The sequence below is a fragment of the Daucus carota genome, chromosome 5 (assembly GCF_001625215.2).
Source record: "Daucus carota subsp. sativus chromosome 5, DH1 v3.0, whole genome shotgun sequence".
NCBI lineage: Eukaryota > Viridiplantae > Streptophyta > Magnoliopsida > Apiales > Apiaceae > Daucus > Daucus carota.
In genome coordinates, this window is record NC_030385.2 from 24,324,520 (window position 1) to 24,346,851 (window position 22,332).

At 40.4% G+C, this 22,332-nt stretch overlaps 1 protein-coding gene across 2 annotated transcripts; it reads left to right on the forward strand.

Annotated features, from left to right (window-relative positions):
- The first annotated feature begins 15,442 nt into the window (after positions 1–15,442).
- On the forward strand, positions 15,443–18,482 carry LOC108220542 (agamous-like MADS-box protein AP3). 2 transcript variants are annotated; one of them, XM_017394344.2, is made up of 7 exons: positions 15,443–15,770; positions 15,871–15,937; positions 16,640–16,701; positions 16,866–16,965; positions 17,728–17,769; positions 17,897–17,941; positions 18,054–18,482. In XM_017394344.2, the coding sequence occupies exons 1-7, from the start codon at positions 15,586–15,588 to the stop codon at positions 18,195–18,197; spliced, it is 645 nt and encodes a 214-aa protein (XP_017249833.1). In that variant the 5' UTR covers positions 15,443–15,585; the 3' UTR covers positions 18,198–18,482. The 2 variants fall into 2 exon arrangements, with proteins under 2 accessions (XP_017249833.1, XP_017249831.1); XM_017394342.2 differs by having other exon boundaries at positions 18,042–18,372.
- Positions 18,483–22,332: the final 3,850 nt, after the last annotated feature.

Sequence of the window (22,332 nt, forward strand, 5' to 3'; positions counted from 1 at the left end):
GTTAGCCGGAGTCTCCGAGGTCTTCCTTCCCTTTCTTAGATTGACAGCGTCGTGCTTCGTCTCATGTGACATCCTTCCTCCAATAGATGTCAAAAAGCCCCTCCTTCTAGCGCCAATTGTTAACGGAGGAATCTGGTGATAACAAGATTCGGGGAGGGTTGCTGGAACTTGTGGTGGACGATGACGGCGGACGACGGAGTATGGGTGGTGTTTTTGGTTTTGGCTGGGATCGTTTGGGGGATTAGGGTTTTCTCACAAGATCGAAGGAGTATTCGCTCTTGCAAGGGTTGCGACCTCTCCCCAAACGATGTGCCTACGTACCCTATTTATAGGGATCAAGCCAGACGTAGTTCTTGGGGAACAAGTAACCTAATCAGAATAGGTTTCTCATTCCTTGGTTCCAGCGATGGGCCACCGCCTTATATCAGACGGACGTGGGCTTCTGGAGCCCAGCCTTCTCTGAGGAGCATGGAACTAGGTGGGCTGACCAGCACTAGCCCAGGTGGACCTCCTCAGACTCAGCTGTATGGGCTAGCCCTCCGTCCTCTCTTAAGGCGAGGCTAATGGTGGACCTGGGCCCAAGATAAAACAATAATAATCAGGCCTGAGAAGCAGGCGTATCTGGTCCATTCCGCACTGGGCGAGGAAGAAGCGTATTGGGCGAGGACTCAATAGCTGAGGACGAGGACCCCATCGAAGACCTGGGCCGCGTGACTTGACCCACGTTAAGGGCGAGATTCCATATCGGGCGAGAACTTGGCTGAAGACCGGGTCTTACCTGATGCCGGGCCTTGTGCCCTGGACCATGCTGATGGCGAGGAAGGTAAGCATTAGGCGAGGCCTCATCACAGAGGGCGAGGACTCCTTGAAGACGGACCGCCAGTCATTGGGCCGCGAGGCCGACACATGCCTATGACGAAGGTCCATACTGGGCGAGGACCCTTACTGGGCGAGGACCCTTCTGCTGACCCGGGTCCATCTGTTGCTGGTCCTCACTTCCTGGGCCACATAGATGGCGAGGTCCACGTAATGGGCGAGGACGATCCCGGAGATCGGTCCTTTCCTTGAATTAAGGCGAGATTTATGCAATCATCTTCCGAGTTGATATTTGGCCATAACAACTACCCCCCAAGCCCTTGAAGCATAAGTGCGAAAGGGTTTAAAGAAGCTTCAGGCGAGGAAGATGGTTAGTTGGCTGGTTTCCTGTAATAGTACTCTGGCGAGCTCCATCCTTGGGCGAGGACTCCATCAAAGAGCCAAGTCATTTAGATAATCAAGTATCACATTCCGGACATGACTCCAGGAGAGGACTCATTGAAGGCGAGGATGGTATAAGTCTTCCACTCCGGTTAGCTAATTGCTAGAATCAGCAACGGGCGAGGACGCCCCTCAAGCGAGGACTCCGTTAAGGGGTCGAGCTGAAGGTGAGGCTTAGCTGAGCGAGACGATCAGTTGAGTGAAAAGATGGTCAACAGCTGAGTGAGAGGACGATCGATAGCTGAGTGAGAGGACGATCATCAGCTGCGGTAGACGAAGCTCATCAGCTGAGTGAGAGGGTGATCATCTGCTGAGGGCGAGGACGATCATCAGCTGAGGTAGACGAAGCTCATCGGCTGAGGGAGATGACGATCATCTGCTGAGGGCGAGGATGATCATCAGCCGAGGTAGACGAAGCTCATCAGCTGAGTGAGAGGACGATCATCTGCTGAGGGCGAGGATGATCATCAGCTGAGGTAGACGAAGCTTATCAGCTAAGGGAGAGGACGATCATCTGCTGAGGGCGAGGACGATCATCAGCTCAGGACGAAGCTTATCAGCTGAGGTAGACGACGATCATCAGCTGAGGGAGAGGACGATCATCTGCTGAGGGCGGGGACGATCATCAGCTCAGGACGAGCTTATCAGCTGAGGTAGACGAAGCTCATCGGCTGAGGGAGAGGACGATCATCTACTGAGGGCGAGGATGATCATCAGCTGAGGTAGACGAAGCTCATCAGCTGAGTGAGAGGACGATCATCTGCTGAGGGCGAGGATGATCATCAGCTGAGGTAGACGAAGCTTATCAGCTAAGGGAGAGGACGATCATCTGCTGAGGGCGAGGACGATCATCAGCTCAGGACGAAGCTTATCAGCTGAGGTAGACGACGATCATCAGCTGAGGGAGAGGACGATCATCTGCTGAGGGCGAGGACGATCATCAGCTCAGGACGAGCTTATCAGCTGAGGTAGACGACGATCATCAGCTGAGCAAGAGGACGATCATCTGCTGAGGGCGAGGACGATCATCCGCCGAGTGAGAGGATGATCATCTACTGAGGGCGAGGACGATCATCCGCTGAGGTAGACGTTATCTTCGAAGGATGACTCAAAATTTGGCTATAACGACTACCCCCCAGTTCCTTGTAACATAAGTGCGAAAGGGTTTAAAGAAGCATCGGGCGAGGAAGATGGTAAGTGCTCGCCTGTTGTTGCCCGTCATATATCAAAATTTTCGTCTTGGCTCAGAGATTCTTGCAAAAATGGTGGAAAAATCACATTGGCTACACAAGAGACGCCAGCAGGATTCAAAAGTCCTACCTCGAAGCGTGAGAAAACTGGCCATTCGGGGCGTGCCACGTGGCTTTGATGTCAGTAATTTTCCCGCCTCATCCTTCCTCTATATAAGAGCAGCTCCTTTCATTCCAAAAGTATACACACGAAGTGCTGCTGGATTATTCTCCTGAATTGGTAGCATCAGACGACGCTTTTCTCAAAGCCTCGCACCTTCTACCGCTTTCAGAAATTGCAGGTACGCATGTTCACTTACTTCCTTTTCAAATCCAATTTTATTTGTCCACGTAGGCACCTAGGGTTTCCCAATTATTAACATAAGCGTTGCTCGCAAGAGTTAGAGTAATTGCAGGAGAAGGCTCTATCAAATCGATAACATGCTTACTTAAGGCGAGGACCTATTACCAGCGTCGTCGCCCTTCGTGACTTTATTTCCTCTTTTCTTCCTTATCTGTAGCCCCATACTAAATATCACTATTGATTCCTTTCCCGCCATCTCTCTTTCAGATGACGAACTCTCAACAATCTCCTCCCAATGCTAATGCTCAGGTCGATTCGTGGTCATCTCTTCACGTCGACCCAAAAGCTGACCACGACTTAGATCAGGCGTGGCTGAGGGCTCATCAGGACGAGGCCGGTCCTTCTCGTCGGCCAGATCCACTCGAAGTTCTCAGCATCTCTTCGAGCGACGAAGATAGTGTGTACAATCCCCAGATGGATGATGATTCTCCAGATTCCCTCTTCAAAAACCTTGAACGTTCCGGTCATTCTCGCCCCCTCTTGGGAGTTGGCGAGGGGAAGCAGCTTCAAGTGGTCAGAGATGCCTACGCTGATTACTCAAAGGGCGAGGAAGACATAGAGGACGAGGACAATAATGAAACTGAAACTGGGGAATCAAGCCGTAGTAAACACTTATCTGAGGGCGAGGATGATGCAGACGCTATATCTGCCTCGCCAATTCGTTATGAGATGGAATGCCCTTCGCCTGCCAATAACCCTTTTGTTCCAGAGACCTTCAATTACGACTATGATTTTGACTTTGACGAAGACGTCCCAGAGAAAGAGAGGAATCGACAGCGCAATGTCAATAAGATAGTAACCTGTGCGGGACTCTCTTCGCAAATTTCCTCGGACGAAATAATGTGGATGATTGAGTACTACAATCTCCAAGGCAAGTGGTATAGGCCTCGCCGCTTCATGAGGATGCACAGGTTCAACTTTGACGGTCTCCCATGTCCTCGCATGGTGGTAACTAATAAGCTTGCGGAGCTGGGTTTCGGATGGCCTATGCACCCGTGGTTGCTAAAGTTGGCAAACCATTATGACGTCGCCCCAATCCAAGTCGGTCCCAACGGTTGGAGGCTGGCCATAGGTATCTACATAGTGTATCGCCGCCTTGGGTTCCCCGAACCCTCAATGCTTGAGATGGATCACTTCCTCTCATTGAGGAAGACAGGCGACGATTACGGCTTTTTCTATCTGACGCTCCATCCCTGCCATCACAAGAAAGGCTTCTCCGTTGGAAATCCTAGCAACATGAAATTCTGGAAGCCGGATTACTTCTACCTCTACGACATTCCTCGCCAAAGGGTGTCTTTTAATCTTGACCCTTGTAAGTATAATCTCCATCGCCTTCTTCTCACCTTCTCGCCTATCATCTGTACTTAACTTTAACTCCTTATTAGATAAACCTCAACAAACCGACCTCGAGGGCGAGCTCTTGACTCGTGCCCAGGCTGTTGACAATCTTGATGCCGCCCAGAAGAAGCTCGACGAGATTGTTACTCCGGAATCGCTTCGCGAATATGGCTTTTATAACAAGGGTTTTGGCCAAGTCCCTCTGATAAAGTTCGACAAGAGGAATAGGTCGAAGAAAGCTCTAGAGTGCCTTAAAAGGTCATTAGCATCCTTGACTGGTAAAGGTAGAAGCGTCGCCCTTTGTCTGCTTGCGTCTCGCCCTTTATCTTTTCCACGCTTTACTTTTTTTTTTATATACATGTTCCTTGCCAATCATATATTCGTTGCCTAATGTTTACACTTGGTTTCTTTTCAGGAAAGATGGCCGAACTCCCTTTTGGTAATAACCCTTTTGCTGGCAGGCAAGTCCCCGTTTCTCAGCCTCGCCCCACCATCTCTAAGAATGCCACTCCTACTCCTCGCCGGAACCAGACCCCTCCACCGGAGAAAGAATTGAGGGCGAGGAACAAGCAAAAACGGGGGAACGAAGAGGAAGTTGCAGCCTCAAAAAAGAAACCAAGAAAGGGCGAGGAGTCGACCCCCTCTGTTGTGTCTGTCGCCTTCAGTGTTTTGGCCGAAGACAACTATGATGCTGTGGACGTCAAAGTCTGGTCGTCAAAGAAAGCTGATGAAGCTGAACATGGCTTCAAGTTAGGATTGGGCGAGGCATTTTTTCAGGGCCTCAACGTCCTTGCCGCCAAAAATGCTCACATAGCAGAGCTGGAAAAGGCGAACACGAAGCTAAAGAGCGAGGCAACAACGTCCGCGGATCGTCTGAAAGACCTCCAGAAGAAATACAAAGATGGTATCAAGACAAGGGATGCCCAGATCAGGAATGTTCAGGATACCCTCAATGAACTCACTGAGTCCTCAACTTCAGCCGCCAACCTCGCCAACTCTACCATCGTAGGTCTCCAGTCTGAGCTCGAGGGCGAGAAATCCTCCAAATCCAAGGAGCTGAGCGACGCATACCGCCTTGGGTTCTCGGAATATCTTATCAATTTCTTGGCTGCGGACCCTGACTACGACTGGACGACGTTCTTCGCCCCTTCTACTCCTGCTTTCATGGTGGGCTTCAAAGAGGCTAATGCTACCGTCATTGAGAAGGCGAGGAAGGATCTTGAGACGAAGATCCTTTCAGAGAAGGAGGCGTTGGCCAAGAAAGGTGGCGAGACCACACAGGGCGAGGCAGGAGACAAGGGCGACGGTGAGGCCATCACCACTGAGCATCAGAAAGAATGAACTTTTTATTTTGAACAGTCCTAAATACATTTGGAGTGCGAGCTCTCTGTAATTGGCCTTGTCAGTTGTATTTGAATTCTAACTCTTTTGCTGTTGTAGTCCCGTGCTTTTAATTTATCTTGCTTCATCGTCTTCGCCATGTCTTTTTGAGAATATTTATATCTGCTTGCACCTCGAGGGTTCATCCTTCCCTTGACCACTCATCTTTAAGATAGCTGCACAGGGCGATGATCCATCCTCGGGCGAGGCTCTTAGCCTCTTATTTTTATTCTTCCTTGTATGCTCATAAATGAAGACGAGGATTCACCCCTCCCTTGACCACTCATCATTAGGATAGCTGCACAGGGCGAGGTCTTTGATATCAGGCGAGGACTCTTCTTGTCCTTGGTTGCTTTCCTACGTTTGAGATAGGCAGATATGGCGAGGACCTTGATGGGGTGCGGACTTCAATATTCTTTCTCGTGAAATCTAAGAGGGCGAGGACTGTCCTTCCCTTTGTTTACTTTCATTCTCACTTCACGCATCTCCCTTATCCGAGTGTCCTCGTCCTCGCCTTTAGCAAAAGGTGAAGTTCTCCCTTGTTCTCATATGCAGTCGTCGTCCTCATGCATCCGAACATTGCTTCGCTAGCATTCAGGGCGAGGACTCTTCAACGGGCGAGGACTGTGCCTCTGGTCTTTGCGTCTTATTCTTGCTTACTTACTTCGTCTTTTCCTTTGTCCTCGCATGTAGCAGGGGGCGAGGTTCTTCTTCTTCGTTTCAAAGCTTCTCCGAGTTACTCAACGGTCGGCTTCCCTTGAAGAGTCGCGACCTTTCGCTGAAAACGAGTTCAGAATACAAAGAGTTCAGACGTACCACCTCCGGGACAGTAGGGACCTCGTCTACTTAAATCCCAGGCATCCAGGACAGTAGGGACATCATCTACTTGAATCCCAGGCATCCAGGACAGTAGGGACAACATCTACTTAAATCCTAAGCATCCAAGAAGGTGGGTCATCGCCCTCCACCTTACTTGGGGACGAACAACCTCCGGGACAGTAGGGAAATCATCTACTTAAATCCCAGGCATCTAGGACAGTAGGGACAACATCTACTTAAATCCTAGGCATCCAAGAAGGTGGGTCATCGCCCTCCACCTTACTTGGGGACGAACAACCTCCGGGACAGTAGGGAAATCATCTACTTAAATCCCAGGCATCTAGGACAGTAGGGACAACATCTACTTAAATCCTAGGCATCCAAGAAGGTGGGTCGTCGCCCTCCACCTTACTTGGGGACGAACAACCTCCAAGACAGTAGGTAAATCATCCACTTAGATTCCAGGCATCCAAGTAGGTGGGTCGTCGCCCTCCACCACACTTGGGGAACATAAACCTCTGGGACAGTAGGGACATCATCCACTTAGATCCCAAGCGTCCAAGTAGGTGGGTAGTCTCTCTCCACCGCACTTGGGGACGAACAACCTACGGGACAGTAGGGAAATCATCTACTTAAATCCCAGGCATCTAGGACAGTAGGGAAATCATCTACTTAAATCCCAGGCATCTAGGACAGTAGGGACATCATCCACTTAGATCCTAGGCATCCAAGTAGGTGGGTCGTCGCTCTCCACCGCACTTGGGGAACATAAACCTCTGGGACAGTAGGGACATCATCCACTTGATCCCAGGCGTCCAAGTAGGTGGGTAGTCGCTCTCCACCGCACTTGGGGACGAACAACCTCCGGGACAGTAGGGAAATCATCTACTTAAATCCCAGGCATCTAGGACAGTAGGGAAATCATCTACTTAAATTCCAGGCATCTAGGACAGTAGGGACATCATCAACTTAGATCCTAGGCATCCAAGTAGGTGGGTCGTCGCTCTCCACCGCACTTGGGGACAAACAACCTCCGGGACAGTAGGGAAATCATCTACTTAAATCCCAGGCATCTAGGACAGTATGGACATCATCCACTTAAATCCTAGACATCCAAGTAGGTGGGTCGTCGCCCTCCACCGCACTTGGGGACAAACAACCTCCGGGACAGTAGGGAAATCATCTACTTAAATCCCAGGCATCTAGGACAGTAGGGACATCATCCACTTAAATCCTAGGCATCCAAGTAGGTGGGTCGTCGCCCTCTACCGCACTTGGGGACGATCAACCTCCGGGACAGTAGGGAAATCATCTACTTAAATCCCAGGCATCTAGGACAGTAGGGACATCATCTACTTAAATCCTAGGCATCTAAGTAGGTGAGTCGTCGCCCTCCACCGCACTTGGGGACGATCAACCTCCGGGACAGTAGGGAAATCATCTACTTAAATCCCAGGCATCTAGGACAGTAGGGACATCATCCACTTAGATCCTAGGCATCCAAGTAGGTGGGTCGTTTCCCTCCACCACACTTGGGGAAAAACAACCTCTGGAACAGTAGGGAAATCATCCACTTAGATTCCAAGCATCCAAGTAGGTGGGTCGTCGCCCTCCACCACACTTGGGGAACATAAACCTCTGGGACAGTAGGGACATCATCCACTTAGATCCCAGGCATCCAAGTAGGTGGGTCGTCGCTCTCTACCGCACTTGGGGACGAACAAATAAAAATATTTTCGAATAAAAACTCCAACCCCTGAGGGTTTTCCAAAGCTGCACCCCTAAGGGTCTTCCTGATGGTTTACCGGAAATACGGGCCACCAGGGCATAGGAATTCTTTTGAACCATCTTATGAAGATGGTTGTCCAGGCATCCCGATGGTGTCAAACATGTGCCTCGATTACACATGAAGACGAATTCCAAAGCAGCAGGGAGGTTGTCCCTGGTCTTCACGCTCCAAACAAGACACAAATATATAGATTCGAAAAAAGATACACAAAAGGTTCTAAATTTGTTGTCAATAGCATGCTTACATGATAGTGTGGTCGGAGGGAACGTACCATTGCTACCCCCGAGTCTTGGGAGTGATCTCATCGATTCCAGGACTATTACGCAAATATCAAAATAGAAAATATAACCACAAATTTAGAGAAGGAGAATATGAACTTTCCTGATAATAATGCTGATGTCCAGCGCTCCATGTCCTCTGAATATCCTTTCCTTCAAGATGTTCTGGATAGCTGGTTCCGGACGTCAAGGGAGGCGACGGTAGCTGATTGGTAGCCGGAGTCTCCGAGGTCTTCCTTCCCTTTCTTAGATTGACAGCGTCGTGCTTCGTCTCATGTGACATCCTTCCTCCAATAGATGTCAAAAAGCCCCTCCTTCTAGCGCCAATTGTTAACGGAGGAATCTGGTGATAACAAGATTCGGGGAGGGTTGCTGGAACTTGTGGTGGACGATGACGGCGGACGACGGAGTATGAGTGGTGTTTTTGGTTTTGGCTGGGATCGTTTGGGGGATTAGGGTTTTCTCACAAGATCGAAGGAGTATTCGCTCTTGCAAGGGTTGCGACCTCTCCCCAAACGATGTGCCTACGTACCCTATTTATAGGGATCAAGCCAGACGTAGTTCTTGGGGAACAAGTAACCTAATCAAAATAGGTTTCTCATTCCTTGGTTCCAGCGATGGGCCACCGCCTTAGATCAGACGGACGTGGGCTTCTGGAGCCCAGCCTTCTCTGAGGAGCATGGAACTAGGTGGGCTGACCAGCACTAGCCCAAGTGGACCTCCTCAGACTCAGCTGTATGGGCTAGCCCTCCGTCCTCTCTTAGGGCGAGGCTAATGGTGGACCTGGGCCCAAGATAAAACAATAATAATCAGGCCTGAGAAGCAGGCGTATCTGGTCCATTCCGCACTGGGCGAGGAAGAAGCGTATTGGGCGAGGACTCAATAGCTGAGGACGAGGACCCCATCGAAGACCTGGGCCGCGTGACTTGACCCACGTTAAGGGCGAGATTCCATATCGGGCGAGAACTTGGCTGAAGACCGGGTCTTACCTGATGCCGGGCCTTGTGCCCTGGACCATGCTGATGGCGAGGAAGGTAAGCATTAGGCGAGGCCTCATCACAGAGGGCGAGGACTCCTTGAAGACGGACCGCCAGTCATTGGGCCGCGAGGCCGACACATGCCTATGACGAAGGTCCATACTGGGCGAGGACCCTTACTGGGCAAGGACCCTTCTGCTGACCCGGGTCCATCTGTTGCTGGTCCTCACTTCCTGGGCCACATAGATGGCGAGGTCCACGTAATGGGCGAGGACGATCCCGGAGATCGGTCCTTTCCTTGAATTAAGGCGAGATTTATGCAATCATCTTCCGAGTTGATATTTGGCCATAACACTTAGCATGTGCCCATGGACACACTAGAAAAACCGTAACAAAAATGAGCACAATTAATGGATCATTCACATGCGCCTAATCATTACCCTCGACAAACAGAGAAGGGTTAAATTGTTAATGGATGGAGTAGCATATAACCGTCCTTAAAACTACTTGGGATTCATGCTACAAGTCTAGTAAATTAACCTATACATTACTACTATCATTATCTCAGCCAATCAGGTCTCAAGCACGCTATTAAGCTAAGCGCCTAATTACAGGTCTTTAACCATTTTCCAAGTGCGAAAGTAAATATTATGCTGCACTGTCGGCCAAATTCCAACCACGTATTTCAGATTTCAAATTCGTTAGTTACGTAAGATGGAAAATTTGAAACAAAGTACCAGAGGCATTTGCCGGAAATTAGGTTGATTGAACACTCAATTGTTTAACTGTAATACTCCCTCCGTTTCTTTTTTCTTTTCTTGTTTGTGATGTCGGTACTGTTCATAACATCAGACAAATTACTAATTTACATCTAATCTACAAAACTAAATATAGTCATGAGTGATCTTGTTAAATTCGTATTCACAAGTAATACGATGAAGTTTTTATATTTAATGCTACTACAAAATGAAAGATATTAACGATCAAAAGTGCGTGTTGACAAACGTAAAAAGTACAAACATGATAAGTATTTAGAGACGGAGGGAGTAATAGAAGTTTGAGTGTCAGAATATGAATATATCATCCATTTGATGTATGTTTAGAAGATACGTAAAATGTGAAACATTATAACGATTAAAAAATTATATGTGATGAGTTATATTTGTTGAATTAATGTATCTTTACGTATAATTTTATCTAATTAAATCATACATAACGCGTGCTCTCGGAGCACATGTCCTCCCTCTTAACAAAAATTTTACATTATAAGTATAGCTAATCACTTTACAAATCTCTCTTGAAGATGCTTTAATTATCGCCGGTTTACCAGGACATAAAACCGGGCTAAGTTTATATTAGAATTAATTTATCCGTATTTTTTGATAAAAATTTAATAAGTCAACTTCTGACTTTTAAATCAGAATATAAGTTAAATTGAGTATCTTAATTTTCTTAATGATTTATATTTATTTTTGAAATTTAATTTTTTAAAAATATAAAAAATAACTTAAAAAATAATTTAAAATTTTTATATATGATAAGTTGTAAATATTAAAAAAATTATTTAAAGACATAAATTAATATTGTCATTTATAAATAACTTCTCATTTATAAGTAATAAACACCTTTTTTTAAGTAGAGCAAATGACTCTTATAGTTAAAATCGGTCCTTTTTTATTTTAATATATTCAATTTCGAATATGTACATTTGTTTATACGGAGTATATTATTAGTTTGAAATATTCTTACCCGTATTTAACATTCCAAAATTTCTAGAAATTCTTTTATGGAGGAAACAAAAATGTGATTTATGCTAAAATTGTGTGTGTTACGAGGAAGTGAAAGTGTGGTGGCGATTTCCGAGGAACATTTGCGTTCTCTGCATTATTTATGTTGCAGAACATACTCGAGCCGTGTGTTTTCTTCAACCTCTGCATGTCTGTCTCCTCTCCCTCTCTTTCTTCTTATCTCAGCCCTGTGGTTATATACATGTATCTAAACTTTCCAATCTTTCAAGTTTCAACTACACATGCTGCCTCGCATTATTTTCCTTATTTATATAACAAAAAAAGAGGAATAAAAGATTTATTTATTACAAACAAGCAGATGAAGTGATGATGCAAATTCAGTTTTTACAAATCACAAAAAGCTTTCTGAAATCTTTCACAGAAAGCTGATGAAGTGATGAAGTTATATGAAAAAGAATAAATCAGTTATTAATATGATGATAAAAAGTCGTAATATAAGTATTATTTTGACGGATCTATATAATATGATATGATATTTATTTGTTTATTGTTTGTAAATTTATTAATTTAGAAATATTATTAAAAAATATTATGATGTCACTCTGAAGCACGGTTTTTTAACTAATTACGACTTAGGCCAACTCCAATCATGGATCCAAATTTGAATCACCAAATGATCCAAATTTAGGGCGGGATCCAAATCCTATTCCAACCATGTGATCCAAATTCACTCATCCTTATAATATTTATATATTTTGATTTTAAATATTTTAAATAATGATGAAATAATTTCATTATTAATTATAATAATACAATTAACGACCAGACAAAGATAAAATATTACGAAATAATTCAACAAAGTCAAAACAGTACATATATATAAATTAAAAGCATAAAATATTTTGATAAATTGATAAATTTTCTGTAACAATTGATAAATTGTTGAATTTTATGTATTTTGAAATTTTAATTTATAATTAATCGTTGTTTTAATTATATTCTAATTTTAATTAATCAATCTTTAATAACATTAACAAAATCATCAAATAATAAAAATAATAATATTTTAATGTTAAAAAGATTTGGATCAGTGAATAGTAGTGATCCAAATTTGGACCAGTACTGTTCACTGATCCAAATTTGGATCAATTTTTAGTCCACGATTGGAGTGGTTCGGGGCAGAACTGCCCCAAATTTGAATTTTTGGATCACGGTTGGAGATGCCCTTAACACCATGAAAAGTGATAGATAACTTTGACCGTATTTTACAAATATCGATAGATTTTTATAAATTCTTCAAAATTTCAATGATCAAAATCGTATTAAGTCATTTATTTTACTTTTTTGTTAAGATATGTGTGAATTGACTTATATATTAAATGATGCTAAGTACTAAAATTTATAAATTTGGATGGTTTTAATTGGTGTGGTTATTTTTATTATAAGATGTCTCTAATAATTAATCAATTAAAATAAGAGAAATTCATTAAATTTTATGTTTATCGCGTCTCATGAGCAGATATAGAAAAGCCGTAAAATGATATAAGTATTTTTCAATATGTAAGTAATTTGTTTGAAAGCTATCCAACACCATCTGCTTGAGCTTGACATCGACCATATTCAAGTAAGCCATAAATAAAGTGGCCGTTTGGACAAGTTTAAAAGAAGTGACTTTTTCCCTGAACTAAAGAAGTGGAACAGAAGTGAAAAGTAAATATGTTAATAAAGTGTTTGGAAAAAAAATAAAAACTGTGAGAGTGAAGCTAGCATTCTCGACTTCTTAAAAATGTTTCTACTTATTTACATAAATGAGTTAAAAAAAAATGACTTCCGGCAAACAAACATGCCCAAAAGATAGGCGCACAGCGCAATGCCAAGATACCCCTAATTGATTATTTATAGGCAAGGCTGCAATAGAACATAATATGGCCCAAGCAAGACCCACCATACTCAACCCTCAAGGCTCAAACCAGTCGTGTAAGGAGAGCCCAAATTGGACAGGTCGAAGTCAAAAATATTTTGTTCGGTACCTAAATTTTGTGCGAACCAGCCAAAGTCAAGTGGGTATATAGATTTTAAATGGGGTGCAACTAGACCCGAGAATTTTTCATACGACACTAAAAATTTAGTGTTTATGATTGCATTTTGAATATACGACACAAAAAATACACGAACACGAAGTACACAACTTGTGCTGAAAATTTTGTGTTTACCTTTTGGGCACACGACACGAGGTACATGAAATATATTAGAGCTGAGCAAAACCGAACCGAAACTAAAAAACCGAACCGAATAATTTCGGTCCAGTTCGGTCCTAATTTTCTGAAATTTCGGTCCATTCGGGTATTTCAGTCCGGACAGAAATCAAGTACGGTCCGGTCCGGTCCCCGTTGAAAAAGTTCGGTTCTCGATCGAATGGACCGAACTTTTATATATATAATTAATAATTTTATTTTATATATTAAATAAAATATTATACTATCTGTATACCTAATCTGATATGTCCCAACTCCTAATCTAGGGGTGTGCACGAGTCGGTTTGGTTCGGTTTCTACCTAAAACCGTTACCGAACCGTGTATTTCGGTTCGGTTCGGTTTTTAGGTAAAAAACCGTAACCGAACCGTTTCAAACGGTTTTTTCCGGTTCGGTTAACCGTTGGTCGGTTTCGGTTTTTTCCGATTTTTATATGATTATAAACTAGTATACAAATTTAATATTATTATTAATTCTAGAAAAATATTTATATACTTATAATATAAATTTCTCTTATTAAACTATATAATTAATATATTGTAGCACACATATATATAATATGTTATATATAATAATATATAATAAATGTTATATTTTTATTAATATATTATATAAACGGTTCGGTTTTAAGGGTAAAACCGTAACCGTTACCAAACCGTTATGTCGGTTCGGTTACGGTTTTTTTCGGTTTTTGTCGGTTACGGTTTTTTTCGGTTTGATTTTTCGGTTTTTCGACTCGGTTTCGGTTTTTCGGTTTTTTTTCTCACCCCTATCCTAATCTATTATTTTAAGTTCCAGCGCCGCGCCGTTGTATACACACAGCACACGCATCAGTCATCACAGGCAGCTAACCCTCACTCCTAATCTGGCTTGATTCATGAACTTAGTAGTAGCCAGTATAAGTCTGGTATTCACAGGATGATACAGTCTGGTATATGTGAGTCATATATATACACTGTACAGATTTCTTTGTTTAGATATTACAACGATACACACTATCTATCATCGCTTGATTGTTCTTTTGCTTGGTTTTTAGCTCCCGCAGATCTTGGTCTTGTTTATTACTTACTCTTTTCATATGGGCTTGTTGGCTATTGCTTTCTCGATCTTTTTAAAAAAATTCGGTTTTGCGGACCAGATCGGCCGAATTATTTCGGTTCGGTTCCGATTTGGTCCATATATAAACTTCGGTCCGATCCGGTCCAAAAAAATTTGAAACTTCGGTCTTCGGTCCGGTTCTGGACCGAACCGACCGAATGCTCAGCTCTAAAATAAATATAATTTGTCATTAAATATTAATATTTAATAATAAATATGTAAATTTACAATAAATATATGTATATTTTCTTTTAAAATAATGCATAGTTTATAATATTGTAAGTATAAATGATTTAAGTAAATAAATAAATAAATATATAACATATAATTTTGTAAAATTTTTACCTAGAAATCTAATATTTATATTAATTTATATTTATATTTAAAATCTATTTTATACGAAACATGACACGAAAATAGAGGTACACGACACGAAAACACGTAAACATAAAATGAGTCGGTTTTGTTTTGGTTTTTGAGTATACGACACGAGTGTCATGTTTGAAACTGCCACGTTGGTGGTTCCAAGTTTTAATGTTACTAACGGACAATGATTTGATTGAAAATTTTTATATGTATAATTATACAATTTTTTGAGTACAATGACCTAAATGAAAGTTATAGATCAGTTCAGTGACCAAAATGCTATTTAATCCTGTTGAAAAACACAAAGCGGACAAGATAGAAGAAGACAGAACATAGATACTTGATGTTTGCGAAACAAAAAAGCAAACCAGTAGTTACACTTTTAAGGAAAAACTAGAAAATAAGTCACAGGTAAGCTTGCATTTCCCTTCCAAAGCCAGTAAAGAACTGAACTATCTGGTACAAAAAGAGCAGCAAGCAATAACTAGCTAGTTCAAACAAAACAATACATATACACATATAAACGCATAACATCACCCGCTACTTTCCACTAATATTTCCCATCACTTCCATTTCAAGCAAGTGTCTCTCTGTTATCTATCAAACCCTATTTTCTTTATCTTCTTCTCCCACCTCCTCTGCATTTTCTTGGAGCCAGCCCACTTAATTTTATTTGAAAATCAAGAAAATGGCCAGAGGGAAGATCCAGATCAAGAAGATTGAGAACGCCACTAATAGGCAAGTCACTTATTCTAAGAGAAGAAAAGGGCTGTTCAAGAAGGCCCGGGAGCTCAGTGTTCTTTGTGATGCTAGTGTGTCTGTTATCATGATATCTACTACTAAAAAGGCTCATGTCTACACCAATCCCATTTCGTATGTAACTTCTTTGGGTTTTCCTTTTTTTTTTTTTACCAAGATTTTTTGTTTGATTTTTTGATGTGTAGTGTATGTGATATCTTGTTTTTGTTTTTAGGACAAAAGAGTTTTATGATATGTATCAGAAGCTACAGGGGGTTGATCTCTGGAGCTCCTGCTATGAGGTTTATATTGTTCCTGCTCTGTTTGATTTTTTTTTGTCACTACCCTTTTTATATTTACTGTGAATTTATAGCTGGATATGTGCTTAAGTATTGTTCCTGTTGTTTCTGATGAATTGTTAAAAGCTATTTGTGGGAAGATACAGGGAAAAAAAAGTTTTTTTTTTAAAAAATAAAAAATTCTATCTTACGAAGCTCTTCTTCAGCTTTAAATAGTATTTCATCAGAAAAAACTGAGAGTGATAGGGAATGGGGGAGTAGTTCACAGTTCTGTATTGTGTTATGCAGCGGAGCTTAAATTTAGTAATCCCCTGAATCCATGTATACTTGGGATATATTTATTTGATTAATTGTGATGTCATACTTGGCACGTAAATGTCCACTTTCCACGCCCCATGCCACATGATTCGAACCCTAGAAATCACTTCTTTATCAAAGAGAAGGAGAAAAAAGTAGGCAAGGGTGAGGTTGTGTATATCATGTCCTCTTCTAGACCTTAGTAATGGTGGAAGATTGTTCAACAGGTACTGATTACAACCTTTTCTATGTAAGCCCTTTCTTCTCGTACTGTTTCATTTCCTCGTGCCTTTATCTGTTTCATCAGTCACTACTTTATGAAGCATTCTTCGTCTACTCCTATTAAAACAACTCACCATTCTTATTTTGATTGTTAATTCCCCATGCTTTGAACTACCTTTCTTACAGAAAATGAAGGAACACCTGATAAAGCTAAAAGAGGTGAACTTGAATCTTAACAGAGAGATCAGGTGATCAGTTACTACAAACACTTAACTACATTATTGGATCCTTATCTTGAACACTCTGAACGTTCTACTTGCTACTGCATTAATTTCTTCAAATGTAATTTGCATACATTTTTAGCTTTACATTCTGATTTTCTTTGTTTTCTTTATCTAAATGTGTTCTACAGGCGTAAAATGGGCGAGTGTTTGGATGGTTTGAACTTTGATGAGTTGTGCAATCTTGAGAATAAGATGGAAAATACTGTTATGGCCATTCGCGAAAAGAAGGTTGAGACCCTAACTACCTTATGCAAACACTGTTTTGAATTAATTGTTTGTAGCACCTTTTTTTTTTTATCAATAAAGCTGTGCTACCTTTGATTATTACTTCAGTGTATGTAGACAGAGCGTGCAGCTATTTTTCTATCTCAACTGATAACATCATTCTGCCTGTAATTAGGACTATTAATAAAGCTAATTAGGGATTTCGCTCTAATGCCAGAGCAGGGCACTTGCTAGATTCTTATTTATGTGTAAATAAATGGTTAATGCTTTAAATACCTGCTACTAACTCTTAATCTGGATCCCATGGTTGCATGGTATAAATGGAAATATACTTACAACTCCGTGTGTGTTTGTGCTTGGAGGCTGATATGATACGATATAGAGACGTACATATATGCTTCAGAAAATTTTCTCTTCAATTTGTTTGCTTCTTTTTTCAGCCAACTTGAGTGCTGTTAAAATCCCTTGGAAACTTGTTCAACGAAACTCTGGTTGTTCCCTTTTTGTTCGGCTTCCTAAAGTTTTTATACAGTTTAGGCAGCTAGATGAACTTTTAGATGCATCTGCCTGTAATATATAGAAGCAGAGCTATTTATTTTTTCCTATCATAGGCATAGCTAGATAGATCTTATAGAAGATCAATGCAGGGGACACCTATCCTGTCTTGCCCATATGTATTTACTATGATTTATGGTGAAGTTTATTGTGTGTACCATGCAATACTACTAATATTTTGTTCTTCCTCTTTTATTATCTGATTAATAGATGAAGATGATCACGAGCCAAACTGAAAACATCAGGAAGAAGGTACAACTTTAACAACCCTGGTCTGAGAATTGAGAATAACATCTTTCTTGGCATTTCCTTTAATTATTTCTAATAAGTAATAAGTTGGGATCTAAATGCCGCCTCTCATATTTCCTTGTTCTTTCAGATAAGGAATAGCGAAAATGAACAAAAATTTCTCCTACATCAGTTTGTAAGTATCAGCCATTCCCCTAAATTTGTGTTTTCTTCCTAGTACTTGAAATTTGTTGATAGTATCAGTAGAGTGGATTAGTTAGTAATAATTTGGACAGACGTATATACAGGAACTAAGAGGTGAGGATCCAGGCTATGCGAAAGTCGAGCTGGGAGAGGAGCATAAATCATATCTTGGATTGTCACATGCACTCCAAGGTATACTGGCTCTCAACTTTTCGCCAAATCAACCAGATCCTCATTCTGGTGTGTGATCAGATGGCACACCTTTGCTTTTGCCTCAACAATAGGTGCTGAACCAGCCCATGGGCTAATTGACCTAACTCAATTAACATAACTTTTCTGTTTACTGGTTGAAGTTTTTAGTTTTAATATTATCCGGATGATGTCATGATGACCGTGGCAATCCGCAAACACAGTTAATAGTTATTAGTCTTTTCGTGGTTGTGTGAACTTGATAAACAGACTCGTGTTCTTTGTAACTGGTGTTTTAGTACGCAAATTCCACTAATATCTTAAACATTGTTGCGACATTGTCAGTGTAAAGTGTATGCTACTGTACAGATGTATTTTATCCCATTAATTAGTATGGCATATGTGGAAATTTCAAGCAAGTTGGTAATATTAAGATGTTAAGTTAGATAATGGAACTGAGGATAAAATTATATAACCCCTATAAGTGTGGACACTTCTCTCTGCATTGGCCAAGGATATTACAAATCTAAAAACCTTGAAACTTTTCTGGAGTTAAATGTTTCAAAATTGAAAGCCAACATCGCTGTGATGCAGGGCGACCTTAAGAAATTGGTTGATTCCATAATTCTTTCAAATGAAGACTAGGGAGTGTATTTAACAATTGGTTGATTCCTTAATTCTTTTCAAATGAAGACTAGGGAGTGTATTTAACTCGTATTTTAATGGATTATATATAATCTATTTGAGGGAGTATGAAGACGCTTCAAAACTCAAATTAAAAAAGTCCATGACTGATGAGAAAATTATAAATTTGTCAAGAGAGGAGACTGAACTTGGTGCACTTTACTGAGGTGGTAGAAGATCAAGATGACTGCAGAAAAATAATACTCCCTCTGTCCAATGAATTATATATATTGGGCCCAATGAAATATATATATATATTGGGCGTGGACACAGAGATCAAGAAAAAGCGTAAAAAATGAGTAAAGTTAGATGAGACAAATCTGTTACTTTGCATTAAAAAGTCAAAATTTTCATCATCCTTCACATATATGTGCTCTCCATGCAAAGACATCATTAATATTATGCAAAACTTTAACCAATTCCTCCTTCGAATCTTAATTGTAATTTTGACTTTACCGATTGGAAATCTCTCCTTCCATACTCGGGTGAGTGTTTGTGAGTTGTGTGCACAATTTTAATTGTGTGTTGCTAATTTCAATTGAAACAACAATACTTTATTTATAGACTTCCAATTTAATCATGGTTGGTTAAGTAAGTGATCCCAGCAGTCCTCCTGTTTGTATCCGTTTGAGTGGCACCAATTACTTAGAATAAGTTGTTTTCATTTTAAGTGGCGCTAGAGGGAGAAAAAACGGTAAGTGACGCTTCAAGTGGCGGCAAAAATAGAGTCAATACATGTATCAGGGACGCCACTTGCCTTGTTTAATTTCCAGAGATGAATTCAAGTGGCGCTCCAAATAAGTGAGTGGCACCTTTGGAGGTCAGATAATGAGTGGCGCCTCAATGACGTGTAGTGGCGTCACTCTTTATCTTGCCTTAGATATTTTCTAGTTTGAACACAACTGGTGCCAGACCCTTGCATCAAGTGGTGCTTGCTCATGAGTGGCCGTACTGGGTGAGGGCATGTATGTAGTTCCACTCAACACTTGATGAAATTTGATACTTAAGTCATGCTTCACACACACATAATTTGTTTAGGTGTCCCACTTAATTAATTTAGAGTTCATAGCTTGTGGTGCCAAATAAATAAAATATATATAATAATATTGTATTTGAATCATTGGCTCTATTTTCAATTTTGACTTTGTTTGAAAGTGGTTGACTTCTAATGATTATGTCTAGATGACTAGATGTGGGAACAGCTTGCTCGACTTGATCAGCTTCGTATATGTTGACGTTTAGTGCACTAGTTTGGTTTGAAATGATTAACACTGAAACTGATATTTACCTCGTATTCGTAACTCATAATCGGCTCGCTTGATGTAGCGCCTCGTGCCGGTTTCAAATCGGCTCATTCAAGCACGTGCCTGCATTGGGTTAAATGATGGTTCAGACCAGTTCAATCCATGATGAACCGCCCAAACACTTGTGGGCAACATGTTCTTTCCTTGCTTCACTCTTCTTAGCCGCTTGTTCTTGAATCACTCTCTTGACTTTTCATCGATGATATGACCCGTGAGATGTGACTTTTTATTATTGGATGTGCTTAAGGGGCCGTTTGGGTTAGTTTAAAAGAAGTGACTTCTTACTTATAGTAAAGAAATGAAGTAGAAGTGAGAAGTAAATAAGTTAATAAAGTGTTCTGTGAGAGAGAACCTAGTATTATTAGATTCTTAAAAGTGCTTTTACTTCTTTACACAAACGGGTAGAAAAAACAGAAAGCAGAAGCAGATTCTACTTTTTGCAAACAAACACCACCTAAATAATGAAATCACGGGGACCTCCTTCGGTCGTTCCCAGACTCCTCCTGCCTGCTTTTGATAGTTTGCACGAGAAACTTCAAGTTTAAAATGAAAGCTTAATTAAAAATTTAAAATATATCCTCTCTCATCATAGATTCTTTACATTATTTTTTGCTACGTACTTTAACACTCTTATAAAATATAATTTTATAATTTTTTAAAATTAATTTTTTTCAGAATAAAAATTTGACGTTTAAATTTTTATTAAAAAAAAAGTTATAAAACTATACTTTATAAGAATCTTAAAATGAGTGCAAACATTAAACGTAAAGCACACGTCGTGTAAAATCATGTGATTTTATTTATTTATTTAAATATTTCTATTTAATTAGTATTGTTATTATGAGTTAGATATTAGATTTAGATTGTTTGTATTTATATATTTAAATTTTAGTATTAATTGGAAGTTTCTAGAATTTATTTTCGTGTTAGTTATTTTGAATAATAAAGTAGAGAAGATTCTTTATTGATGGAAAGAAGTGTGGAATTATTTTCGAAAATTGAAATCTTTTTGAGAAGACCTTATATTTGGAAATTGGTTTATGAGGTGGAGAAAATTGTGACCCAAGTTTGGAAATTACTATTTGCAATTTGGTTTTATGTGCTATATAAGAATCCCTTTAGATACCGAATAAGTCGTACAACAATTTACGTGGACGGGTATGTTTTCTTTTCTCTTCGATCTTTGCAAGTATATATTGATTTGAGATATTGATTTCTTGTCTCTTGTCATGTGTATTTGATGTGAATATATCTTGTTTGCCTATTTGTTTATGCTGAAATTCGTATATAGCAATTTCTGTGAATCAGTTGGGTTGTAAAAATCGTAGTAAATTGAAAATTGATCGGATTTTGTTGATTCTGGACATTCTGAAAAGCTCCTTTCGTTATCTACAACTTTTGTCTCAGGACTTATTTCGAAATTAGCAGTGTATCTATGCTAAAAATCACATTGTTTGTTACCCTTCTGTTCTTAGTCGCGAAACTTTTTCCCATGTTCAAAAATTCGCTATAAATTGATCGTATGTCAAAAATTTACTCATGATACCAATCTGAAAAGCTTGAGATATATTCTTTCGTTATCAGTCATACCCATTTGTTTTTTAAATTTATCTAATTGTCTAAACTGACTTACAAAGATTCAGGGCTGTTTATACCTTTCTGCTGAGTTGTTCCGTGTTTAAAAATTTGTATTTCCCTCGTTATTTGTCATAAAATTGTGATCTTTACCAATTCTGAAACCTCGGAGAATTCTCTTTAAGTGTTTAGTTATAGTCTAATTGATATCTGTTAGATATAATTGATGATTACTGATGTTCTTAAGGTTTGTTTTAGAACAGGAATCATCAGAGTTTAAACTGGAAGCTGATCAGAGTTTAGCAAAGTCTGACAGAGTTTAGCAAAGTCTGACAGAGTTTGATAAAGTCTGATCAGAGTTTACATAGTCAAGACTCGACAGAGTTTACACGTGGAAAGAGCTCAGAAGCGGATATACTTCAAGGAAGGATAGAAGCTGAGGAGTGATTTGCTGACTATGGAAACTAAACAGAAAACTGGAGCAATCTTTGATTGATAGAATTATTAGCTGATTTATAGGATATCAAATCAGAGATTGATTTTGTAACTGTGTCTATATAAACACAGATTAGGGTTACTCTATAGGAGTTGAGTTATCGAGTACATTATTAAGAACCCTAGCAGCTCTTGG

Excerpts from the sequence above, each read along its gene's own strand:
- LOC108220542 (XM_017394342.2), top strand. The coding sequence starts at position 15,586 with ATGGCCAGAGGGAAGATCCAGATCAAGAAGATTGAGAACGCCACTAAT. Across the intron at positions 15,771-15,870 it reads GTCTACACCAATCCCATTTC|GACAAAAGAGTTTTATGATA; the intron begins GTATGTAACTTC and ends TTTTGTTTTTAG. Across the intron at positions 16,966-17,727 it reads TGGCCATTCGCGAAAAGAAG|ATGAAGATGATCACGAGCCA; the intron begins GTTGAGACCCTA and ends TCTGATTAATAG.